At 41.9% G+C, this 20,131-nt stretch overlaps 1 protein-coding gene across 1 annotated transcript in view; it reads right to left on the bottom strand.

The window, feature by feature from the left end:
- Nucleotides 1-19,177, bottom strand: part of LOC112250849 (serine/threonine-protein kinase STK11) — a 30,443-nt gene extending 11,266 nt beyond the window's left edge. Inside the window, exons 1-10 of the mRNA XM_024421335.2 lie at nucleotides 19,026-19,177; nucleotides 18,372-18,428; nucleotides 17,587-17,945; nucleotides 17,118-17,201; nucleotides 15,371-15,460; nucleotides 15,128-15,260; nucleotides 14,878-15,014; nucleotides 14,342-14,469; nucleotides 13,455-13,512; nucleotides 5,813-6,015 (exon numbers count right to left, since the gene is read on the bottom strand). Of these exons, the coding sequence (XP_024277103.1) occupies nucleotides 5,813-6,015; nucleotides 13,455-13,512; nucleotides 14,342-14,469; nucleotides 14,878-15,014; nucleotides 15,128-15,260; nucleotides 15,371-15,460; nucleotides 17,118-17,201; nucleotides 17,587-17,873 (1,120 nt within the window). The 5' untranslated portion in view covers nucleotides 17,874-17,945; nucleotides 18,372-18,428; nucleotides 19,026-19,177. The remainder of the gene's footprint in view (nucleotides 1-5,812; nucleotides 6,016-13,454; nucleotides 13,513-14,341; nucleotides 14,470-14,877; nucleotides 15,015-15,127; nucleotides 15,261-15,370; nucleotides 15,461-17,117; nucleotides 17,202-17,586; nucleotides 17,946-18,371; nucleotides 18,429-19,025) is intronic.
- Nucleotides 19,178-20,131: the final 954 nt, after the last annotated feature.

Consider the following 20,131-nt stretch of genomic DNA (forward strand, 5'->3'; position numbering starts at 1 on the left):
CACCATCAACTGCATTTATTTTCAGCAAACTTAACATGTGTAAATATTTGTATGAACATAACAAGATTCAACAACAGGCATAAACAGAATAAGTTACACAGACATGTGACTGGGGGGGGGTTCAAAATCAAAAGTAAGTCAGTATTTGGTGTGGCCACCAGCTGCATTAAGTACTGCAGTGCATCTCCTCCTCATGGACTGCACCAGATTCGTCAATTCCGCAACTCGTCAGTGAAGAGCACTTTTTGCCAGTCCTGTCTGGTCCAGTGGCGGTGGGTTTGTGCCCATAACCAACGTTGTTGCCGGTGATGTCTGGTGAGGACCTGCCTTACTACAACAGGCTTACAAGCCCTCAGTCCAGCCTCTCTCAAGCATGGGAAGCAGTGTTTAAACCCTTTACAATAAAGATCTGTGAAGTTACTTGGATTTTAAGAATTATCTTTGAAAGGACAGGGTCCTGAAAAAGGGACGTTTCTTTTTTTGATGTTTTTATTTTTTATTTTAATAAATAAATAAATCTCCCATCGTTTCAAATGACCGAAAAGAGCTTCTAGACATCAAAACAGTGATTACTAAACTCGTCAGATGTGGTAGGGCTTGCAAACTATCACAGATTACAAAGGGAAACAGAGCCGCGAGCTTCCCAGTGACACAAGCCTACCAGGCTAACTAAATGCCTTCTATGCTTGCTTCAAGGCAAGCAACACTGAACCATGCATGAGAGCACCAGCTGTTCCGGATGACTGTGTGATCACTCTCTCCATAGCCGATGTGAATAAGTCCTTTAAACAAGTTAACATTCACAAGGCCGCAGGGTCAGACAGATTACCAGGATGTGTACTCCGAGCATGTGCTGACCAACTGGCAAGTGTCTTGACATTTTCAACCTAACCCTGACCTAGTCTGTAATACCTACATGTTTCAAGCAGACCACCATAGTCCCCGTGCCCAAGAACACTGTCTAAATTACTAATCACCTGTAGCAATCCAATCTACAGTCATGAAATGCCTTGAAAGGATGGTCATGGCCCATATCAACACCATCATCCCAGACACCCTGGACCCACTCGAATTCGCATACCTACCCAACAGATCCACAGATGACGCCATCTCTATTGTACGCCACACTGCCCATTCCCACCTGGACAAAAATAACACCTACATGTGAATGCTGTTCATTGACTACAGCTCAGCGTTCAACACCATAGTGCCCTCCAAGCTCACTAATAAGGACCCTGGGATTAAACTCCCTCTGCTATTGGATAATAGAATTTGACAAGATGCTGAAGCTAGGCAACAACACATTTGCAGCGCTGACCCTCAAACCCAATCAATCACCTAACCTCAGGGCCGTGTGCTTAGCCCCCTCCTGCAGTCCCTCTTTGCCCATGACTGTGTGGCCGCACATGACTCCAACACCATCATTAACTTTGCTGACAACACAACGGGAGTAGAACTGATCACTGACGATGATGAGACAGCCTACAGGGAAGTCAGAGACCTGGCAGTGTGATGCCAGAACAACAACCTGTCCCTCAACACCAGCAAGACAAAATTAGCTTATTGTGGACTACAGGAAACAAAAGGCAAAACACACCCCCATTTACATCGACAGGACAGTAATGGAGACGATCAAGAGCTTCAAGTTCACATCACAAAGGACCAATCATGGCCCAAACACACCAACACAGTCATAAAGAGGGCACAACAATGCCTCTTCCCCCTCAGGAGGCTGAGAAGATGTGTCATGGGCCCTCGAATCCTCAAAAGTTCTACAACTGCACCATTAAGAGCATCTTGAATGGCTGCATCAGCGCTTGGTATGGCAACTGCTCGGCATCCGACCGAGGTGCTACAGAGGGTAATACGTATGGCCCAGAACATCACTGGGGCCGAACTCTCTGCCATCCAGGACCTCTATAGGAGGCAGTGTCAGAGGAAACCCTAAAAATGGTCAAAGTCAGTCTGTTCTCTCTGCTACTGCACAGCAAGTGGTACCGGAGCGCCAAGTTTGGTACAAAAAGGCTTCTACCCCAAAGCCATAAGTCTGCTGAACAGTTAACCAAACGGCTATCCGGACTTCCTGCTTTTCACCCCTTAACTACATAGTACTTCAACTTTTTTTTCATAACTTCACAAAACATTGACATGTGTGTCATGGTGTGAGTCCTTAGTAGGTCGTAGTGCAGTGCACTATGTCAGCAGCATTCCCTTGGCTCCACCAGACCTGGCGGTCTCCTCTCCTGCACTAGATAAGCGTCTGGCTACTGGTTACATCAGATTATTATGAAAGAGAAATGGGAGGATGAGAAAAAAAACAAATGGAAACAGAACAGAACAAAATCCACAGACAATCACCTCCCATTACCATCTAGTCTACCCAGAGATGACTAATTACTAAATCAGGCTGGAGAGAAGCCACTTCCTCCCCTGTGTGTGTCTGTGGATTTGTGACAAGAACAAAAGGTGGCATAGAGAGAGAGGTCCTGCTTTTTCTGTAGTCCACAATCATCTCTTTAGTCTTGGTTACGTTGAGGAATAGGTTGTTATTCTGGAACCCCGGCCAGGTCTCTGACCTCCTCCCTATAGGCTGTCTCGTCGTTGATCAGGCTGTTGTGTCGTCTGCAAACTTAATGGTGTTGGAGTCGTGTCTGGCCATGCAGTCGTGGGTGAACAGGGAGTACAGGAGGGGACTGAGCACACACCCCTGGGGGGCTCCAGTGTTGAGGATCAGCGTGGCAGATGTGTTGCTACCTACCCGCACCACCTGGGGACGGCCCGTCAGGAAGTCCAGGATCCAGTTGCAGAGGGAGGTGTTTAGTCCCAGGATCCTTAGCTTAGTGATGAGCTTTGAGGGCACTGTGGTGTTGAACGCTGAGCTGTAGTCAATGAATAGCATTCTCATGTAGGTGTTCCTTTTGTCCAGGTGGGAAAGGGCAGTGTGGAGTGCAATAGAGATCGTCTGTGGATCTGTTTGGGCGGTATGCAAATTGGAGTGGGTCTAGGGTTTCTGGGATAATGGTGTTGATGTGAGCCATTACCAGCCTTTCAAAGCACTTCATGGCTATGGACATGAGTGCTACTTTGTGTTCTTGGGCACAGGGACTATGGTGGTCTGCTTGAAACATGTTGGTATTATAGACTCAATCAGGGACATGTTTAAAATGTCAGTGAAGACACCTGCCAGTTGGTCAGCACATGCCCGGAGCACACATCCTGGTAATACATCTGGCCCCGCAGCCTTGTGTATGTTGACCTGTTTAAAAGGTCTTACTCACGTCGGCTACAGAGAGCGTGAACACAGTCATCAGGAACAGCTGATGCTCTCATGCATGCCTCAGTGTTGCTTGCCTTGAAACAAGCATATTAGTGATTTAGCTCGTCTGGAAGGCTCATGTCACTAGGCAGCTTGCGGCTGTGCTTCCCTTTGTAGTCTGTAATAGTTTGCAAGCCCTGCCTCATAAGACAAGTGTCGGAACCGGTGTAATACGATTCAATCTTAGCTCTATATTGATGCTTTGCCTGTTTGATGGTTCGTCGCAGGGCATAGCAGGATTTCTTGTAAGCTTCCGGGTTAGAGTCCCGCACCTTGAAAGCGACAGCTCTGCCCTTTAGCTCAGTGCGAATGTTGCCTGTAATCCATGGCTTCTGGTTGGGGTATGTACATACATTCACTGTGGGGATGGCATCCTCGATGCACTTATTGATAAAGCCAGTGAATGATGTGGTGTACTCCTCAATGCCATTGGAAGAAACCCAGAACATGTTCCAGTCTGTGATAACAAAACAGTCCTATAGTTAAGAATCTGCTTCATCTGACCACTTTTTTATAGACCGAGTCATGGTGCTTCCTGCTTTAATTTTTGCTTGTAAGCCGGAATCAGGAGGATAGAGTTGTGGTAGGATTTACCAAATGGAGGGCGAGGGAGAGCTTTGTATGCGTCTCTGTGTGTGGAGTACAGGTGATCTAGAATTGTTTTCCCTCTGCTTGCACATTTAACATGTTGATAGAAATTTGGTAGAACTGATTTAAGTTTTCCTGCATTAAAGTCTCCGGGCCACTAGGATCGCCGCCTCTGGGTGAGTGGTTCCCGTTTGCTTATTTCCTTATACAGTTGACTGAGTGCGGTATTAGTGCCAGCATCTGTCTGTGGTGGTAAATAAACAGCCACGAAAAGTATAGCTGAAAACTCTAGGCGTGTAGCGTGGCCAGCAATCTATTTCAGGCGAGCAAAATCTACACTTCCTCAGATTTCATGCACCAGCTGTTGTTTACAAATATGCACCACCCCCCTCGTCTTAGGACATCTACTTTGTGCATGACACAAGTCGTCATTTTTCCAACAATTGTTTACAGACAGATTATTTCACTTATAATTCACTGTATTACAATTCCAGTGGGTCAGAAGTTTACATACACTAAGTTGACTGTGCCTTTAGCTTGGAAAATTCAAGAAAATGATGTCATGGCTTTAGAAGCTTCTGATATCCTAATTGACATCATTTGAGTCAATTTGAGGTGTACCTGTGGATGTATTTCAAGGCCTACCTTCAAACTCAGTGCCTCTTTGCTTGACATTATGGGAAAAATCAAAAGAAATCAGGACTTCAGGAAAAAAACATTGTAGACCTCCACAAGTCTGGTTCATCCTTGGGAGAAAAGTGTGAAAAGTGCAAATCAATCCCAGAACAACAGCAAAGGACCTTGTGAAGATACTGGAGGAAACGGGTACAAAAGTATCTATATCCACAGTAAAAACAAGTCCTATAAATCGACATAACCTGAAAGGCTGCTCAGCAAGGAAGAAGCCACTGCTCCAAAACCACCATAAAAAAAGCCAGACTACGGTTTGCAACTGCACATGGGGACAAAGATCATACTTTTTGGGGAAATGTCCTCTGGTCTGATGAAACAAAAATAGAATTGTTTGGCCATAATGACCATCCTTATGTTTGGAGGAAAAAGGGAGGCGCTTGCAAGCCGAAGAACACCATCTCAACAGTGAAGCACGGGGGTGGCAGCATCATGTTGTGAGGATGCTTTGCTGCAGGAGGGACTGTTGCACTTCACAAAATAGATGGCGTCATGAGGAAAGAAAATGATGTGGATATATTGAAGCAACATCTCAAGACATCGGTCAGGAAGTTAATGCTTGGTTGCAAATGGATCCTCCAAATGGACAATGACCCCAAGCATACTTCCAAAGTTGTGGCAAAATGGCTTAAGGACAAGTTAGTCTAGGTATTGGAGTGGCCATCACAAAGCCCTGACCTCATCCTATAGAAAATTTGTGGGCAGAACTGAAAAAGCGTGTGCGAGCAAGGGGGCTTACAAACCTGACTCAGTTACACCAGCTCTGTTAGGAGGAAATTCACCCAACTTATTTCGGGAAGCTTGTGGAAGACTACCCAAAACATTTGACCCAAGTTAAACAATTTAAAGGCAATGCTACTAAATACTAATCGAGTGCATGTAAACCTCTGACCCACTGGGAATGTGATGAAAGAAATAAAAGCTGGAAAATCTAGGATTAGATGTCAGGAATTGTGAAAAACTGGTGTATGTAAACTTCCCGACTTCAACTGTAGATGTTTAATATTCTCATGGATGTAATGCACAGTTGACAATATTGTCCAGGGAACACTTTACTTGAAGCCTCCACCAACATAATGCTGTTGTAACAATAACATACTGTATTTATGTTGTTTGTACCTTATCTGCCTACCAGCTGTAAAGTTCAGAAATCAAAGATTCTTCTCCATTTCTCTATCGCTCCACCTCTCCATCAATCTCTATCCCTCCGTCTCTCACCTGTCATAGTGAAACCCTGAGAGTAGATGATCTCTCCGTCTCCGTAGAAGAGTTCGTCGTCATCCTCGTCGTCCTGGTCGGCGTAGCCGTGCAGGTGCTCCAGGTAGGGCAGTACGGTCATGCTACGCCACGCGTCCCTCCGATCAGCACTAGGGGGCATGGGCACCAGAGGCTCCGTTGCAGGGTGTTTCTTCCTTACCCAGCTGAAACCACAGAACATTGGTTACAGAATAAAAAATTCCAGAAACTGAAAATAAAGATTGTGGGCCCCTACCTCATTTTTGGGGGCGACATATGCCTTTCATTTTGGGCCCATCAAGCTTATTCTTTGTTTGTGCAGCTAATTTAGCTAGGTGAGTCAGTTGAGAACCAATTCTTAATAATGCTCGAGATGCCCAAGGCAAAAAAACCTCAGTGACACCTTATTTGCTTAAAGGGATACTTTGGGATTTTAGCCATTAGACCCTTTATCTACTTAACCAGAGTCAGATTAACTTGTGGATAAAATGTGTATCTCAGTGTCCAGTATGTTAGAGGTAGTTTCCCCGAGACAATGCTAAATAGAGTTAGCACAATGACTGGAAGTCTATGGGTATCCGCTTCAAGTCATTGCGCTAATGCTTGTTGGCAACTTCCTTCAAACATCTGACTCAGGGGAAATAGATAAAGCACCAAATTTTCAAAATCCCGAAGTATCCCTTTAAACAAGAGGATTTGCTTATGGAAACATCACAATACAGTGCCTTTAGAAAGTATTAACATCCCTTTACTTTTTTCCCCCAAGAAATGTGTTACAACCGGAATTTAAAATGTATTCAATTGAGATTGATAATGTCAAAGTGGAATGATGTTTTTTTTTAAATATTTTTATTTTTTACAAATTAACTAAAAATGAAAAGTGGAAATGTCTCAAGTCAATAAGTATTCAACCCCTTTGTTATGGCAAGCCTAAATAAGTTCAGGAGTAAAACTTTGCTTAAGTCACATAAGTTGCATGTGCAATAATAGTGTTAAACATGATTTTTTAATTACTTCCACATCCGTTTCCCCACACATATAGATAATTGTAAGGTCCCGCAGTTGAACAGTGAATTTCAACCAGTAAGACCAGGTTTTCCAATGCTCGTAAATGAGAACTTGTTCTCAACTACTCTACCTGATTAAATAAAAGGTGAAATAAATAAATAAATAAATAAATGGCTCGCAAAGACAGACACCGATTGGTAGATGGGTAAACTTTTTAAAAGCAGACATTGAATATCCCTTTGAGCATGGTGAAGTTATTAAATACAATTTTGATGGTGTAGCAATACGTCCAGTCACTACAAAGATACAGACGTCCTTACTAACTCAGTTGCCGGAGAGGAAGGAAACCGCCCAGGGATTTCACGAGGCCAATGGTGATTTTAAAACAGTTACCGAGTTCAATGGCTGTGATAGGAGAAAACTGAGGATGGATCAACAAAATTGTAGTTACTCAAGAATACTAACCTAAATGACAGAGTGAAAAGAAGGAAGCCTGTACAGAATAAAGATATTCCAAAACATGCATCCTGTTTGCAATAAGGTACAAAGTAAAACTGCAAAAAAAAAATCCTGAATACAATGCGTTGTGTTTGGGGCAAATCCTACACATTTGAGTTGCTTACCAAGATGACTGTTGAATGTTCCACGTTCTAGTTTTGACTTAGAATTTCAAGCCGATTTTATGGCACACTTGAAAATGCCTGTCTAGCAATGATTAACAACCAACTTGACGGAGCTTGAAGATTTTTAAAAAGAAGAATGTGCAAATATTGTACAATCCAGGTGTGCAAAGCTCTTAGAGACTTACCCAGAAAGACTCACCTGTAATCGCTGCCAAAGGTGATTCTAACATGCATTGCCTCAGTGTTGTGAATATTTATGTCAATTAGATATTTCCGCATTTTAAATTAAAAAACATGTTTTCACTTTGTCATTATGGAGTATTGTGTTTAGATGGGTGAATTCTAATTTGTAGAATCCATTTTGAATGCAACAAAATGGGGTATGAATGCGTTCTGAAGGCACTGTATATGTAACATCCTTGTTAAATGTGTGAAAGAAACTACTAAAGGGGGAATGTCCCAGGGCTCTGCAGCTGACATGTAGGGGAACATGGGGACAGGCTTTGACATCTATGACAAAGAGGCAAGCTTCTGTCATATACCACGTCATTAGGCAGTGTGTGTTCTCTCCAGACCGGGGTTCAAATACAATTTCAATTATTTTAAATTACTTTTAAATACATTTCAAAGTAAGAATTTCTAGATTTTTTTCCTTTGAAGATACAATTAGTGGAATATTAGAATGTATTTGGAAATACAGTTGGAAAGTATTGGCGTGTATTTGAAAATACTCAAATACACAGGCAAGTGTATTTTCAAATACAAATACTCCCTTGCATAAAAATCCAGGTCGGTTTGGTCCTAGAGTTTTGAAATAAAGTATTGGGAAATAAGTATTTGAAAATGGTTTCAAATAGCAGGCTGTTTATAAAAAAAAACATTTTTTTTTTAAATACTCCTAATACAGATAGTTGATTTAGCACCACATTCCTGGAAAATAATCAAATACATAGAGTAAGTATTTAAATAACAAATACTTAGATAATGTATTTGAAGCCAGGTCTGGTTCTCATACTCATTTACACATCAAATAGCGTGCACACACACACACACTAGGGTCTCCTAATTAGGGGGCATGGTGGAAACAGCTGGTCTCTCCCAAGAGCACAGGCCTTTCATGTGTTTCATATAAAAATAAAAAAAGACACTCCCTGTCATCCATTACTATCATAGTAATTTGATATGCAAATACTCAACTACTGTACTGAAGTACAGTACAGAGATAGAGAGAGACTTGTTAGTGTGAGAAGCCTACTCCCAAGCCAGCTTCAAAGCCAAATCTCCAGTGTCCTCACATTGGGCTAACTACTAGTAATGGGGGGGTTCCCTCGTCTCTCTGCAGCAGACATATGGTGAGCAATATGTTTGGAACACCAAATCGCAATAAAATCACAATATCGAATCACAATACAGTATCGGGATGATATCGTATGGCGAGGTCCCTAGAAATTCCCAGCCCTAGTAAATACAGGACAACAAAGTAGTCTTTGCAGCCAGGCATGATTTGCTCTGAAGTGGGCAGACTATAAGTGTGGATTGAGGACAACAGAAGCAGAGCCGCAATGCACAACAATAGAGCGATGTGTCATGACAACTGACCAAGGATTTCTTTGTCATTTGCACTGCAGTATGTGTCACCACTAAATCTCCTGCATGTCATGAAGCAGAATCACCTTGACAGGGCTCATATTTTAGGAGACAGAAATGTCCCACGTCCCCTTCCTCCTATTGCTAGAAATAGTGAAGAGCTAAGCAACACACGATGTAACAGGCAGCTTCCTTTCTGAGAGGAGTGAGTAATGGTAGAGGCCTGTGGAGACCTTGGCCTTTTGTTTCGTAACACATGGAGCATCAGTGACGACAGCCTTGCCATGGGGCCACAGAAGTAGGTGTATGTGCGCACAGTATGAGTGCTTGTGTGGGTGCATGCGTTTTCTGTACATTGTGACGTGGGATTGATTGTGTGTTTTCTGTACGTTGTGTGTACAACTCTTTTACGTTCAATCTACACCTCCGTGGAAAATCTTCTCCAGCTTTTCCATGATTATAACAGGACACACTCCCACTCACTGCTATTTGCTGATCAAGTGCTGCAGCCATTCTCCTCCACCTCCGCTCACTAGTTATATAAAGAAGGCTAACCAATGGAATAAGCAGTTACTTAAAGCAACTGATATATGTACACTGAACAAAAATATAAAATGCAAAAGTGTTGGTCCCATGGGTCATGAGCTGAAATAAAAGATCACAGAAATGTTCCATACAACATTCCACAGGCCACAATCAACAGCCTGATCAACTCTGAGAAGGAAATATGTAGCACAGCAAGAGGCAAGTGGTGGTCACACCAGATACTGGCTGGTTTTCTGATCCATGCCCCTACATCATTTTTTTTCTTTTTTTTAACATTTAAAAAGGGTACTAACATATGCATATCTGTATTCCAAGTCATGTGAAAACCATAGATTTGGGCCTATTTAATGTATTTCAATTGACTGATTTCCTTATATGAACTGTAACTCAGTAAAATATTTGAAATTGTTGCATGTTGCGTTTATATTTGTGTTCAGTGTATAATTGTGATGTGCATTTAAGACAAGGCCAGTAAAATGTGTGTGTGTAGGGTAGGATAATGATGTTGTGTGTGTAGGGTAGGATAATAGTGTTGTGTGTAGGGTAGGATAATAGTGTTGTGTGTAGGGTAGGATAATAGTGTGTGTGTGTGTATAGGGTAGGATAATAGTGTTGTGTGTAGGGTAGGATAATAGTGTTGTGTGTAGGGTAGGATAAGTGTTGTGTGTAGGGTAGGATAATAGTGTTGTGTGTAGGGTAGGATAATAGTGTTGTGTGTAGGGTAGGATAATAGTGTTGTGTGTAGGGTAGGATAATAGTGTTGTGTGTAGGGTAGGATAATAGTGTTGTGTGTAGGGTAGGATAATAGTGTTGTGTGTAGGGTAGGATAATAGTGTTGTGTGTAGGGTAGGATAATAGTGTGTGTGTGTAGGATAATAGTGTGTGTGTGTGTGTGTGTATAGGGTAGGATAATAGTGTGTGTGTGTGTGTGTATAGGGTAGTAGGGGATAATAGTGTTGTGTATGTGTGTATAGGGTAGGATAATAGTGTTGTGTATAGGGTAGGATAATAGTGTTGTGTGTAGGGTAGGATAATAGTGTTGTGTGTAGGGTAGGATAATAGTGTTGTGTGTAGGGTAGGATAATAGTGTTGTGTGTGTAGGGTAGGATAATAGTGTTGTGTGTAGGGTAGCATAATAATGTTGTGTGTGTGTGTGTGGTAATAATGTTGTGTGTGTGTGTGTGGTAATAATGTTGTGTGTGTGTGTGTGTGTGTGTGTGTAGGGTAGGATAATAAGTATCAAGTCTCCATAAAGCAGCCTAGTGAAACTGCTTCACTTAACGAGAAGGGGGCCCCTAAGGAGCCGGGACATTAAAGTTGCATTGACTCCAGCATGGTGTCGCTACCCATTGTAATTCTCCTTAATGTTAATATTTGCACAGAGCTGGGTAATTCATTTTAAAGACCCATCTGCCCGGTTAAATATTTATACTGTCATTTTTCTCCAGCTCCTATTTACATCTCCTTATCCTTGGTTTATTTTGGCCACACATAGAAGGACCACATATGAAGGAGCGATTGATTACGTACTCTTGAATAATTGCTATTAACATGCACTAAGGTAGGTTAGGCAACACGGGACGCACTACATCCTATCATGATGTGCAATCCATACATGGAAGTGAAAGAAATATGAAGTTAAAACACATTTACTATCAAATTAATAAACTATGAATAAGCCATGTTAATAAACTGAATATTGAAAAAGCATATGCTAGAGGTATCTAAACCAACTCTCAAACATAGTTCATTTAATGGGATGCAGTGCCGTAGACCGCAGAGCCACTCGGGATGCCAACATAGTTCATTACAAGCATGTGTATGTATCTACCCTACCGGTTTTCATCATTTTTCTCTCATTCCATTTTGCACCCAATACAGCGAGCCAAAATGAAATATGATTTTAAAGCAGTTTTGAGACGCCCACGGTGAATACAATACGTGATTTTCCCTCCCTCCCCGAGCTCTAGCATCACACAGATACGCTTCAGTCATATGTTGCCATGGTAACTGCAGCCGGCATTCACCAGAGCATCAGCCCATGTAGTCAAGAGTCTTTAAGGGCTTGGGGGAAAAAAAATGGAAAGTTAGGAGAGAGAGAGGGAGAGGGAGCGATAGATTGGCTGGGCAGGGAAATGCTGCCTGTCTGACTGATGCCTTTTTAACTACAGCTCATCAGAAGCCCTGAGGTAGCACCAAATAAGGCAACAGATCTCACTACCACATGACTTCTTGACGATGTTAGATAGAGGCATACAAAAGGTTGAAAGCATAATTGGTTGTAACTAAGGTTGAATGGCGGGAACCCGGTTATTGATATTTATTTCCCAAAACCACTCACTTCTCCCAGGATAAAATAGCTGTGAGAACCCGGTAAATGATTTATGAAAAGCATGGCATGAAATGGAACTGTTAAATGATATGCAATGTCTAAATCTAGCTTCGCTACGAACTCTGCATGATGAATCAATCCTCAGGGTGGGGACAGACAGCCAATCTCACTATGGAGGCATATAGACCTATGATCTCATCACGGTAACCTTTTTTTCTTTTCTTCCTGTGACAGGTAGGCCTACACTTGCTACAACATAGCCTATGTTACAATAATATAAAGACAGCATGCGTGCCTAATTTACCCATCCAGCTGGCGTATCACTCGATTATCTTTACTTTAAATCATTGCACGCGCGAGCACTCTCTCCATGTCCTCGCTCTCCATCAACTACATTCAAATTGCTTCCAAAACAGATCTAGATTTATATATAGATGTCCTAGTCTACCTCTTTCAGGTAATAAATTCAATGCAGTATCAGCTTTTATATTAGTCTAATTAATGATGGGTTATGCATAATAAGCCTCTAACTTACAGCCTCTGTCTCTTGCGCAATACGGAACCTCCTGTGTTCCACTGGCCTCTCTCCTTAAATAACGTTCCTTAGCTCTTGGAGTCCCATGCAGGAAAAGCTAGACTGGAATAGCTTGCTGGACATGACTACTTATACCAATAGACTATTTGAATAGGGACGCAAGCTCTTGTTCCCTGAATGCTAAATACAGCAGCCAATCGAACTCATGGGTAGTTTGAAAGAAGAGCGAACGCGCAATAGCGGTCCGTAGCAGTTAACGGTTCAGACCCTTGACCGTTCAATCTTTGTGAAGAGAAGTTAAAGCCTTTTGCGTCTAATTCTAAACCTATGCTATTCAAGGATGTTATTAGAATGAGATAAGGACAAAAAACATTTCATTTAACTGTTGAAAGCGAGGAAGGAATGAAGCAACAATAGAAAGAGGTAGGCTCTAACATTAGGGGAAATATATGATATATATGCATCAGCCTACTGATTACATAAACAGGCCCTATTACATTTCAAAATTAAATTTGCTAGCCCATACTTGTAACTTTGTAAGCCACATGGGCCATTATGTTTTTCTGTGGTGGGTAATGTGCAGTAGCCTATATCATATAGGTTATGTATTGTAAACAAACAGGAGCTGCATTACCATAAAAGCCTGTTCCAACACAATGGGCCTCACATTAGACCTCCACATGATACAAGAAAGAGGCAGTGGGTTCTGTTTTCTCCTCCCATCATTATCAAAGTGATACAATTTGGCCTTCAGCAGAGCACAGATGCAAATGACAACAAATCAATCACTAAAGTGACAGCTTGTTTCCTCGAGCACTTTACATTCATCATCCTATGTTGAAAAGAAATAGATCGGACATCGCTCATCACCGGACTGCTGCTGCTGCCCCAATCTCCGATTGAATTTGCATTTCAATTAAAAGCACTCTCTTCAGCAAGTATGGAGGTAAGTTCAACTGCTGCTTCAGCTAGAAAGGGAGCATGATTACTTACTTGTGTTGTCTAATGTTTTGTATTGAGAACCTCTTCTCAGGGTCATACTCAAGCATTCCTGTAAGAAAAATACAAAAATGTAATGGACAGCTACATAATAATTTGATGATGCATTTATTCCTTTCATTATGTCCTTATTTTTGTGCTGTGTTTAAAATCAGGGCTATTTGACAACAATGAAAACAGACACTTGAGCATAATGAACGTGTCCATCGAGAAAAACAGAGTGGCTGTCCTTCAAACACGTCTTTACCTGAGAAAATGTTTCAATACACTGCATATTCGTGATACATCAAAATAACAACTGTTGTGACACTGAAGGTACAATCACCACAAAGCCATCTCCAAAAGACAAACCTCCAAGAATGAATCACTACTAACTACATTTGAGCGGTCAAATTAAGTCCAATAAAGAGGAACACTTATAATTCTGTGGCCATACCCTTCTTGTAATGAGTGATTCCTCACGAAACCGGGGCAAAAAGACGCCATGATTTGGGGGATTTTCACAAAATGTTATCCACTGAATGGTCATTTGGAGGAATAATTGTTGATATATATATCTAAAAGCATAATTGAGAAATAATTTATCAACGTTGGCATCCCTCAAATACTCTTACTACTGCTTTCATCTCTAATAAGGCTTAATAACATGAAATAGAATATTGGGAGTGCCAGCAGCAGTGTTAGTCAGTCTAGACCAGGGCTCTTGAACCCTGTTCCTGGAGTTACCCTCCTGTATGTTCAGTCCAACCCCAGCTATTAACTAAACTAATTAAGCTTATCCACCAGCTAATTATTAGAATCAGGTGACCTCGAGTAGGGTTGGAGTGAGTAGGGTTATTTCTCCAGCAACAAGGTTGGAGAGCCCTGGTCTAGACTCTTACCTCTTAACAGGCCAGAGAGCAGAGGGCCACACTCCTCTGGAACACTGTAGTCTCCCTTCCCAATGTTCTCAAACAGCTTATAGATGTTGTCACCTTCGAAAGGGTACAGGCTGGTTGTTATGTTATAACTGGAAAAAAAAAATACAATTCCAAAATCAAGAAGAGTACTTTAATGAAGAATAATCTGCAGGGGCGCAACTTTCACTGGCCCACCCCCACCACATTCTAAAATTGCATTTTTGTCCCCCCCAGTATTATCATTGGAATTTGACACAAAAACAAGGCAACAGTGTGGTTTAGGACCATGCAGACGCCTCCGAGCAGTCATGAAGGCTGTTTGGAGTGTTTATCCGACTGGATAATATATATACACATATCACCCACACTTCTAAAACCAAAGTTACGCCCCTGATAATTTGCAATTCAAATCACATTAGACAGCAAAGCATGTTCAATTCAATAAATTGTATTTTTCACCCAAGAGGCATGAAATAAATATGCCAGCTGAAACAATTAATGTCAGAGTGGCCACTCACAGTGTGACACCAGCAGACCAGATGTCCACTTTGAACCCTGAGAAGGTGTCCAGGCCGTTGGCAATCTCTGGGGGCTGGAAGGCCGGAGAGCCCTGGCTCGTACAACACGTGTCGTCCTCTGCAAATGGGTGCAGCGCCTTGGGAGGGAGAACAGGAATACACAGATAATCATTCGGCCCCATAAAGGTAACCCAATTAAACTGCAATATAAAGTGGATATCGGAAAACAGTCAGAGGATTAGGGGCTCACCTCTGCTACACCCAGGTCGGAGATTCTTAGTGCGCCATTCGTCGTCAGCAGTAGATTCCCTGGTTTAATATCTTTGTGAACTATTCCTTGGCTGTGCAAATATTCCAAGCCATCTAGCAGCTGGCAAAAGTACCTGGGGAAAAATAGCAATACATCCGTATTAATGTCACTGTTTGGTGTTCGGCCAGATATCTTTAGGCCACATAGCTAGAACTATTGAATTGAGATGAAAGATACACATACCCATGAGCTTGAAAGACTGGAAACCTTTTCTCATCAACACTGTCCAACATCTCCTGCATTCCACATACACAATATTCCATCACCATATACGTAGGCAGAGTCAAGGAAAAGAGACAAGGTGGCAATGGTTTCATACTGGTAATTTAGCAAGGAGCCAATACAAACGTGCTATACATCTTCATCACCAAAGGATCTATATTAATTCTACACAAATAACCTTGAATCCTAATGTCTACTACAGTACTGATCAATATGTGGTTGACTGACTAGTCACTAATCCATGAAACTAGCTAGATACACAAAATATAAATCGATCCAAGTCTGGGAACATGCAATGTCCTTGAGAATACATTAATCTTCCTGAATGGGCCGAAGATGACAAGCGTACAAATCGTGAAAATGAATGTCTAAACAATACTCATTTCTGTATTCACACTCCTCAGGGTCACTTATCTAGCCAGCATCCTCAGCCAGAGCGGGAAGGAGAGAGGCGTGAAAGGGGATCATTAGTTCCTATAATAATGTTCTCACCTCAACAATTACACTAAAAATGCCAATTGGGATTTACTTGACCCTACATTGGCAGAATCCTTCATGGTCCTAAAAAGCAAGTGCTAAAGCCATCTTAAGTGTAAACTGTACTAAAATGTATTGGGGAGACCCTTTTAATGTCAGAGACAAAGGTTACTGAGTGTTTATGTGGTGTAGAGCAGCAGACTAAGGACAAGCCAGAGATCATTACAATCAAAGACAGTGAGTTGGGGGGGCAGAAGGTAAACTTGTGAAGTTAGTTAGTCCATCTGATTTAACCTTGCCTTTTTTCCCCAAGAGGCCAACAGAGACACCTTGTGGTCATACCGCTGAATTACAGCAACATGAGCTTTGAAGGACAGTGCATTGTTTTTACAGTTGATCTGCATAGCTTACTCGACAACTGTTCCATGGGACAAGATAATTCTCCAGATGTGAGGAAAAAGTCACAATAGATGAGCCTAACCCACTATCCACACGTTATGCTTGGGCAAATCTTATGCAGTGCTTGAAGGCTTTGTTAGTGCGACTTGTATGACACGTGAGACATCACTATGGTTTAGATCAGGGGTGGGCAAACTTTTGGGTTGAGGGCCACATCGAGATTTTTGAAATTCAACAGACTGCATTTTTGGGGGGACCAATTGTTTGTTAAAATCAATTTGCGGGGGCATCCTGAGTGGCGCAGCAGTCTAAGGCACTGCATCGCAGTGCTTGAGGCATCCCTACAGCTGGCCGTGACACCCATGAGGCAGCGCACAATTGGCCCAGCGTCATCCGGGTTAGGAGAGGGTTAGGCAGACTGAGATTTCCTTGTCCCATCACGCTCTAGCAAATCTTATGGTGGGACGGGCGCAGTGCACGCTGATGCGGTCACCAGGTGCACAGTGTTTCCTCTGACATATTGGTGCGGCTGGGTGAAGCGCATATCGGGTCAAGAAGCAGTGCCGCTTGGCTAGGTCGTGTTTCGGAGGACGCACGGCTCTCGACCCTTACCTCTCCTGAGTCCATAAGGGAGTTGCAGCGATGGGACAATTGGATACCACGAAATTGTCAAGAAAAAAAAATATATATATATATATATATACATATACATACACACATTTCTACAAAAAAAGTACATTTAATGTCTAGTTGGCCAGATTCAAGTGCACAGCGAGCCGGATAGGAACCGTGGGCTCATGCTAAAGAAGAAAAACATTTTTTTAAAGGATATATCTTTTGCTTCTCCTCATTATACAAAACTTCAACCAACTGGATAATATTCTTGTGCCTTAATCTTCGTAGCAGCTGAATCTCTCTGTAAAGAAATAAAGTGTTTAGATAGATGGTAAAAGGAAAACTGGAGTAATTGCACTATGGAATAATACTGCAATTTCATCAGCACTCACAACAAAAGACACAGGGCAAAGATAATTTGAACAGCCTTCATGTTTTATCTTCTGGCCTTTCAAAGGCAAGATTTATTGAGATAAACATTAGTGTCCTGAAAAGCTCAATTTACATCCCACTTCAATCAATAGTGAGGTCAATTTTACATTCAGTAATTCCTCAGAGTAAATCCTGAAGTACATAATCTGATTAGAAGAATATTCACACACCAAAACAAATCCATCAAGACAGCTAGCTTATTCTGTAGATCAACACTAAAAGCACTGAAAGGCCATGCAAAGCATTCCACATACTTTTTTACATTTTGCTCCCCATTGGGGATGCGTCTCAGCTTCTTCTTCTTGAGGATCTTGACTGCCCTCCTGCAGAGGGTCTCAGAGTCCAGCATCTCCTTCACCTTCCCGTAGGAGCCCTCCCCCAGCAGGTCTCCCATCAGGTACTTCCCAATCAGCTTGGCCTTCTTCCTCCGCGGCTCGTAGATGACTTCAGTGGAGTCGATGCGGTGGATGAAGGTTTCCATGCACATGGTCAAGTCATTCTCCAAATAGTCCATGTGTTCATGGATGTCCTCGTCATTCATGGTTACCCCTTCAGCAACTTGACTGTTCTTTAATACTACTGTACTGTTTGTTTCTGGATGCCCTGGGTTGGACTGTACGAAATTGCAAGAAAAATATTCCAATACTGAATATTGAAATGCAGGATGCTGCAACTGCAGAAAGGCTACAGAATGTTCTCCTTAACCTGCTGACCATGCAGCACTGCTTGAGCAGAGAAGTGAGTGGACTGGGTTTGGGTACTGTCCAATATTACAATGTCTGGCTATGGTATGAGGGAATGGTTTGGTTCTTTGTTCTCTGATGATATAGGCCTATTCCCTCCTTAGCCGTGTCCTTGTGACACCTGGGACCTGCAGTGTTGTGATGTGTGCAGCTTTCTTTGGTTCTTGGTGAATGTCATGTTGTGGGCAACTTAATTGTGAATCAGGTATATGATTTTCATTGAGTTCTTCTACAATGTTTAGCTGATCTAATTTTCTACCTCCATCCCATGTACCGAATAAATCCGGGGTACTTGCCAAAAGCTGCAAAACTGGTCTGCCAGCGTCAATGAATCGTTGCAGGGATCCTCAGATCTGCATTACAAATGCACAATCGCATAAGAATTTTGATGAAATTCACATCATGAGATGGCACCTTCCAAATGCTTTGAATATGACAAATACACACTACCAATGATATGGATGTGCTATCATAACGATTTACATTTGAAAACTAGCTCCAATTACAACAAGCAATGCTAAATATCACATCCATTCAACAAAAATAGCAGGTCATGGATAATATACAGTAATCAGTGAGATAGGATAATGCAAACCAGCAGATAGCTAGCGAGGCTATGGCACACAGAGGCACAATAACATTTCTGAGATTCGATTCATTGTAGCAGCCAACTCTTGTGTAATAACAATATCTCCCCAACTAGCTAGCCTGTTTGCCAACTAGCTATTCACTACTGTAACGCTTCGCAGTCACGTCCACAAACCAAGCAATGTTATTAGCATTCAGCTAGCTAGCTTAGCAGGCATACATACTAGCTAGCTAGCTATCTATGTACGACAAACCTGCTAGATAACGTAACGAACGCTACATTTATTACACGCCACGTCATTTTTCATAACATTTGCAGTTACGGGGTACATGTTTTGTATGTTGAAAGAGGTCAACTTTACCTTGTATGCTACTTGACCGATATCATCGATTGCCCATGTAGAAGTGCTGGATGTCAGAAACGCCTCCATCTTGTTTACACACTCCATGCTCCAAACCAAAGACAGTACAATATGAAGATAGGGTAAAACTGCTTCTCCAATAGAAATCCCCGATCACAGTTGTAGGCGATGTCATGGCGACGTTGACTAGCAAAGCGCATGCGTATAAAAACGTCATCGTGTCTGATGGTCGTCTCGCGCTAAACTCAAACAAATCAAAGGCACTCCTTCGATATAAAGTTGTTGTAGACTAAAATAAAAATGTTTCAGTTTGTCACTTTCTCGAGGTTGGAGTAATAACATGTTCAGCTACTTAAGTACTTGTCTTGAATCTAGGTTGTGCATTCAGATTTCGAGAAAATGAAAAACTAAGGAATATTTTTTATTTTCTCTCATTAACTTATTAAGCCCCAAACCCCGGTCTGGTCTGTTTGGTCTGTTTCGCAAGCGTTCCCGGAAGTCTCGCGATGTTGGCCTCTGGGTTTAGAAACGCTGTGACCAAACCATAGAAATTCACCATGCTGAAATATATTTCAACCACTAAGAATTGTGGTATAAGAATACATGGCGTGATCCTCCGAGGGGTTAAAATTATCCATATGAAAGTCATACAGTAGTCTGCTACTAAGGTTGGTTATATGCTAAATATATATATATATATACTGTTTTTACCATGTGTAGTTTTTTCTGTAGAAACAGGACTGTTTCTGTGAATTGACTTCAATGAAAACATGTCTATGAGCAAAGGATTGAGGGCCCTGTGAAAGGGCCCTATCATGTCAATATCAGCTGGTGAGGCTGCATGAACACATTATTGGATTATGCTAATAAATTATAATGATGATTTTATTCAGCCTTCTCTTATGTGGATGTGATGTTAACACTCACCAGTTGATGGCAGCACTGGTAGATTATATTTTTCTGGACCAAATGCAAAGTGGCCCCAATGATACAGTGGCACATTGCAACACAGCCTACAAGTAAACAGACAGACAGATGGATGGAAAGAGAAAAGACAAACAGAAGACAGAATATATGATTGATAGGTTGATATAACATATATCCTT

This window comes from Oncorhynchus tshawytscha, linkage group LG05 (assembly GCF_018296145.1).
Source record: "Oncorhynchus tshawytscha isolate Ot180627B linkage group LG05, Otsh_v2.0, whole genome shotgun sequence".
Classification (NCBI taxonomy): domain Eukaryota; kingdom Metazoa; phylum Chordata; class Actinopteri; order Salmoniformes; family Salmonidae; genus Oncorhynchus; species Oncorhynchus tshawytscha.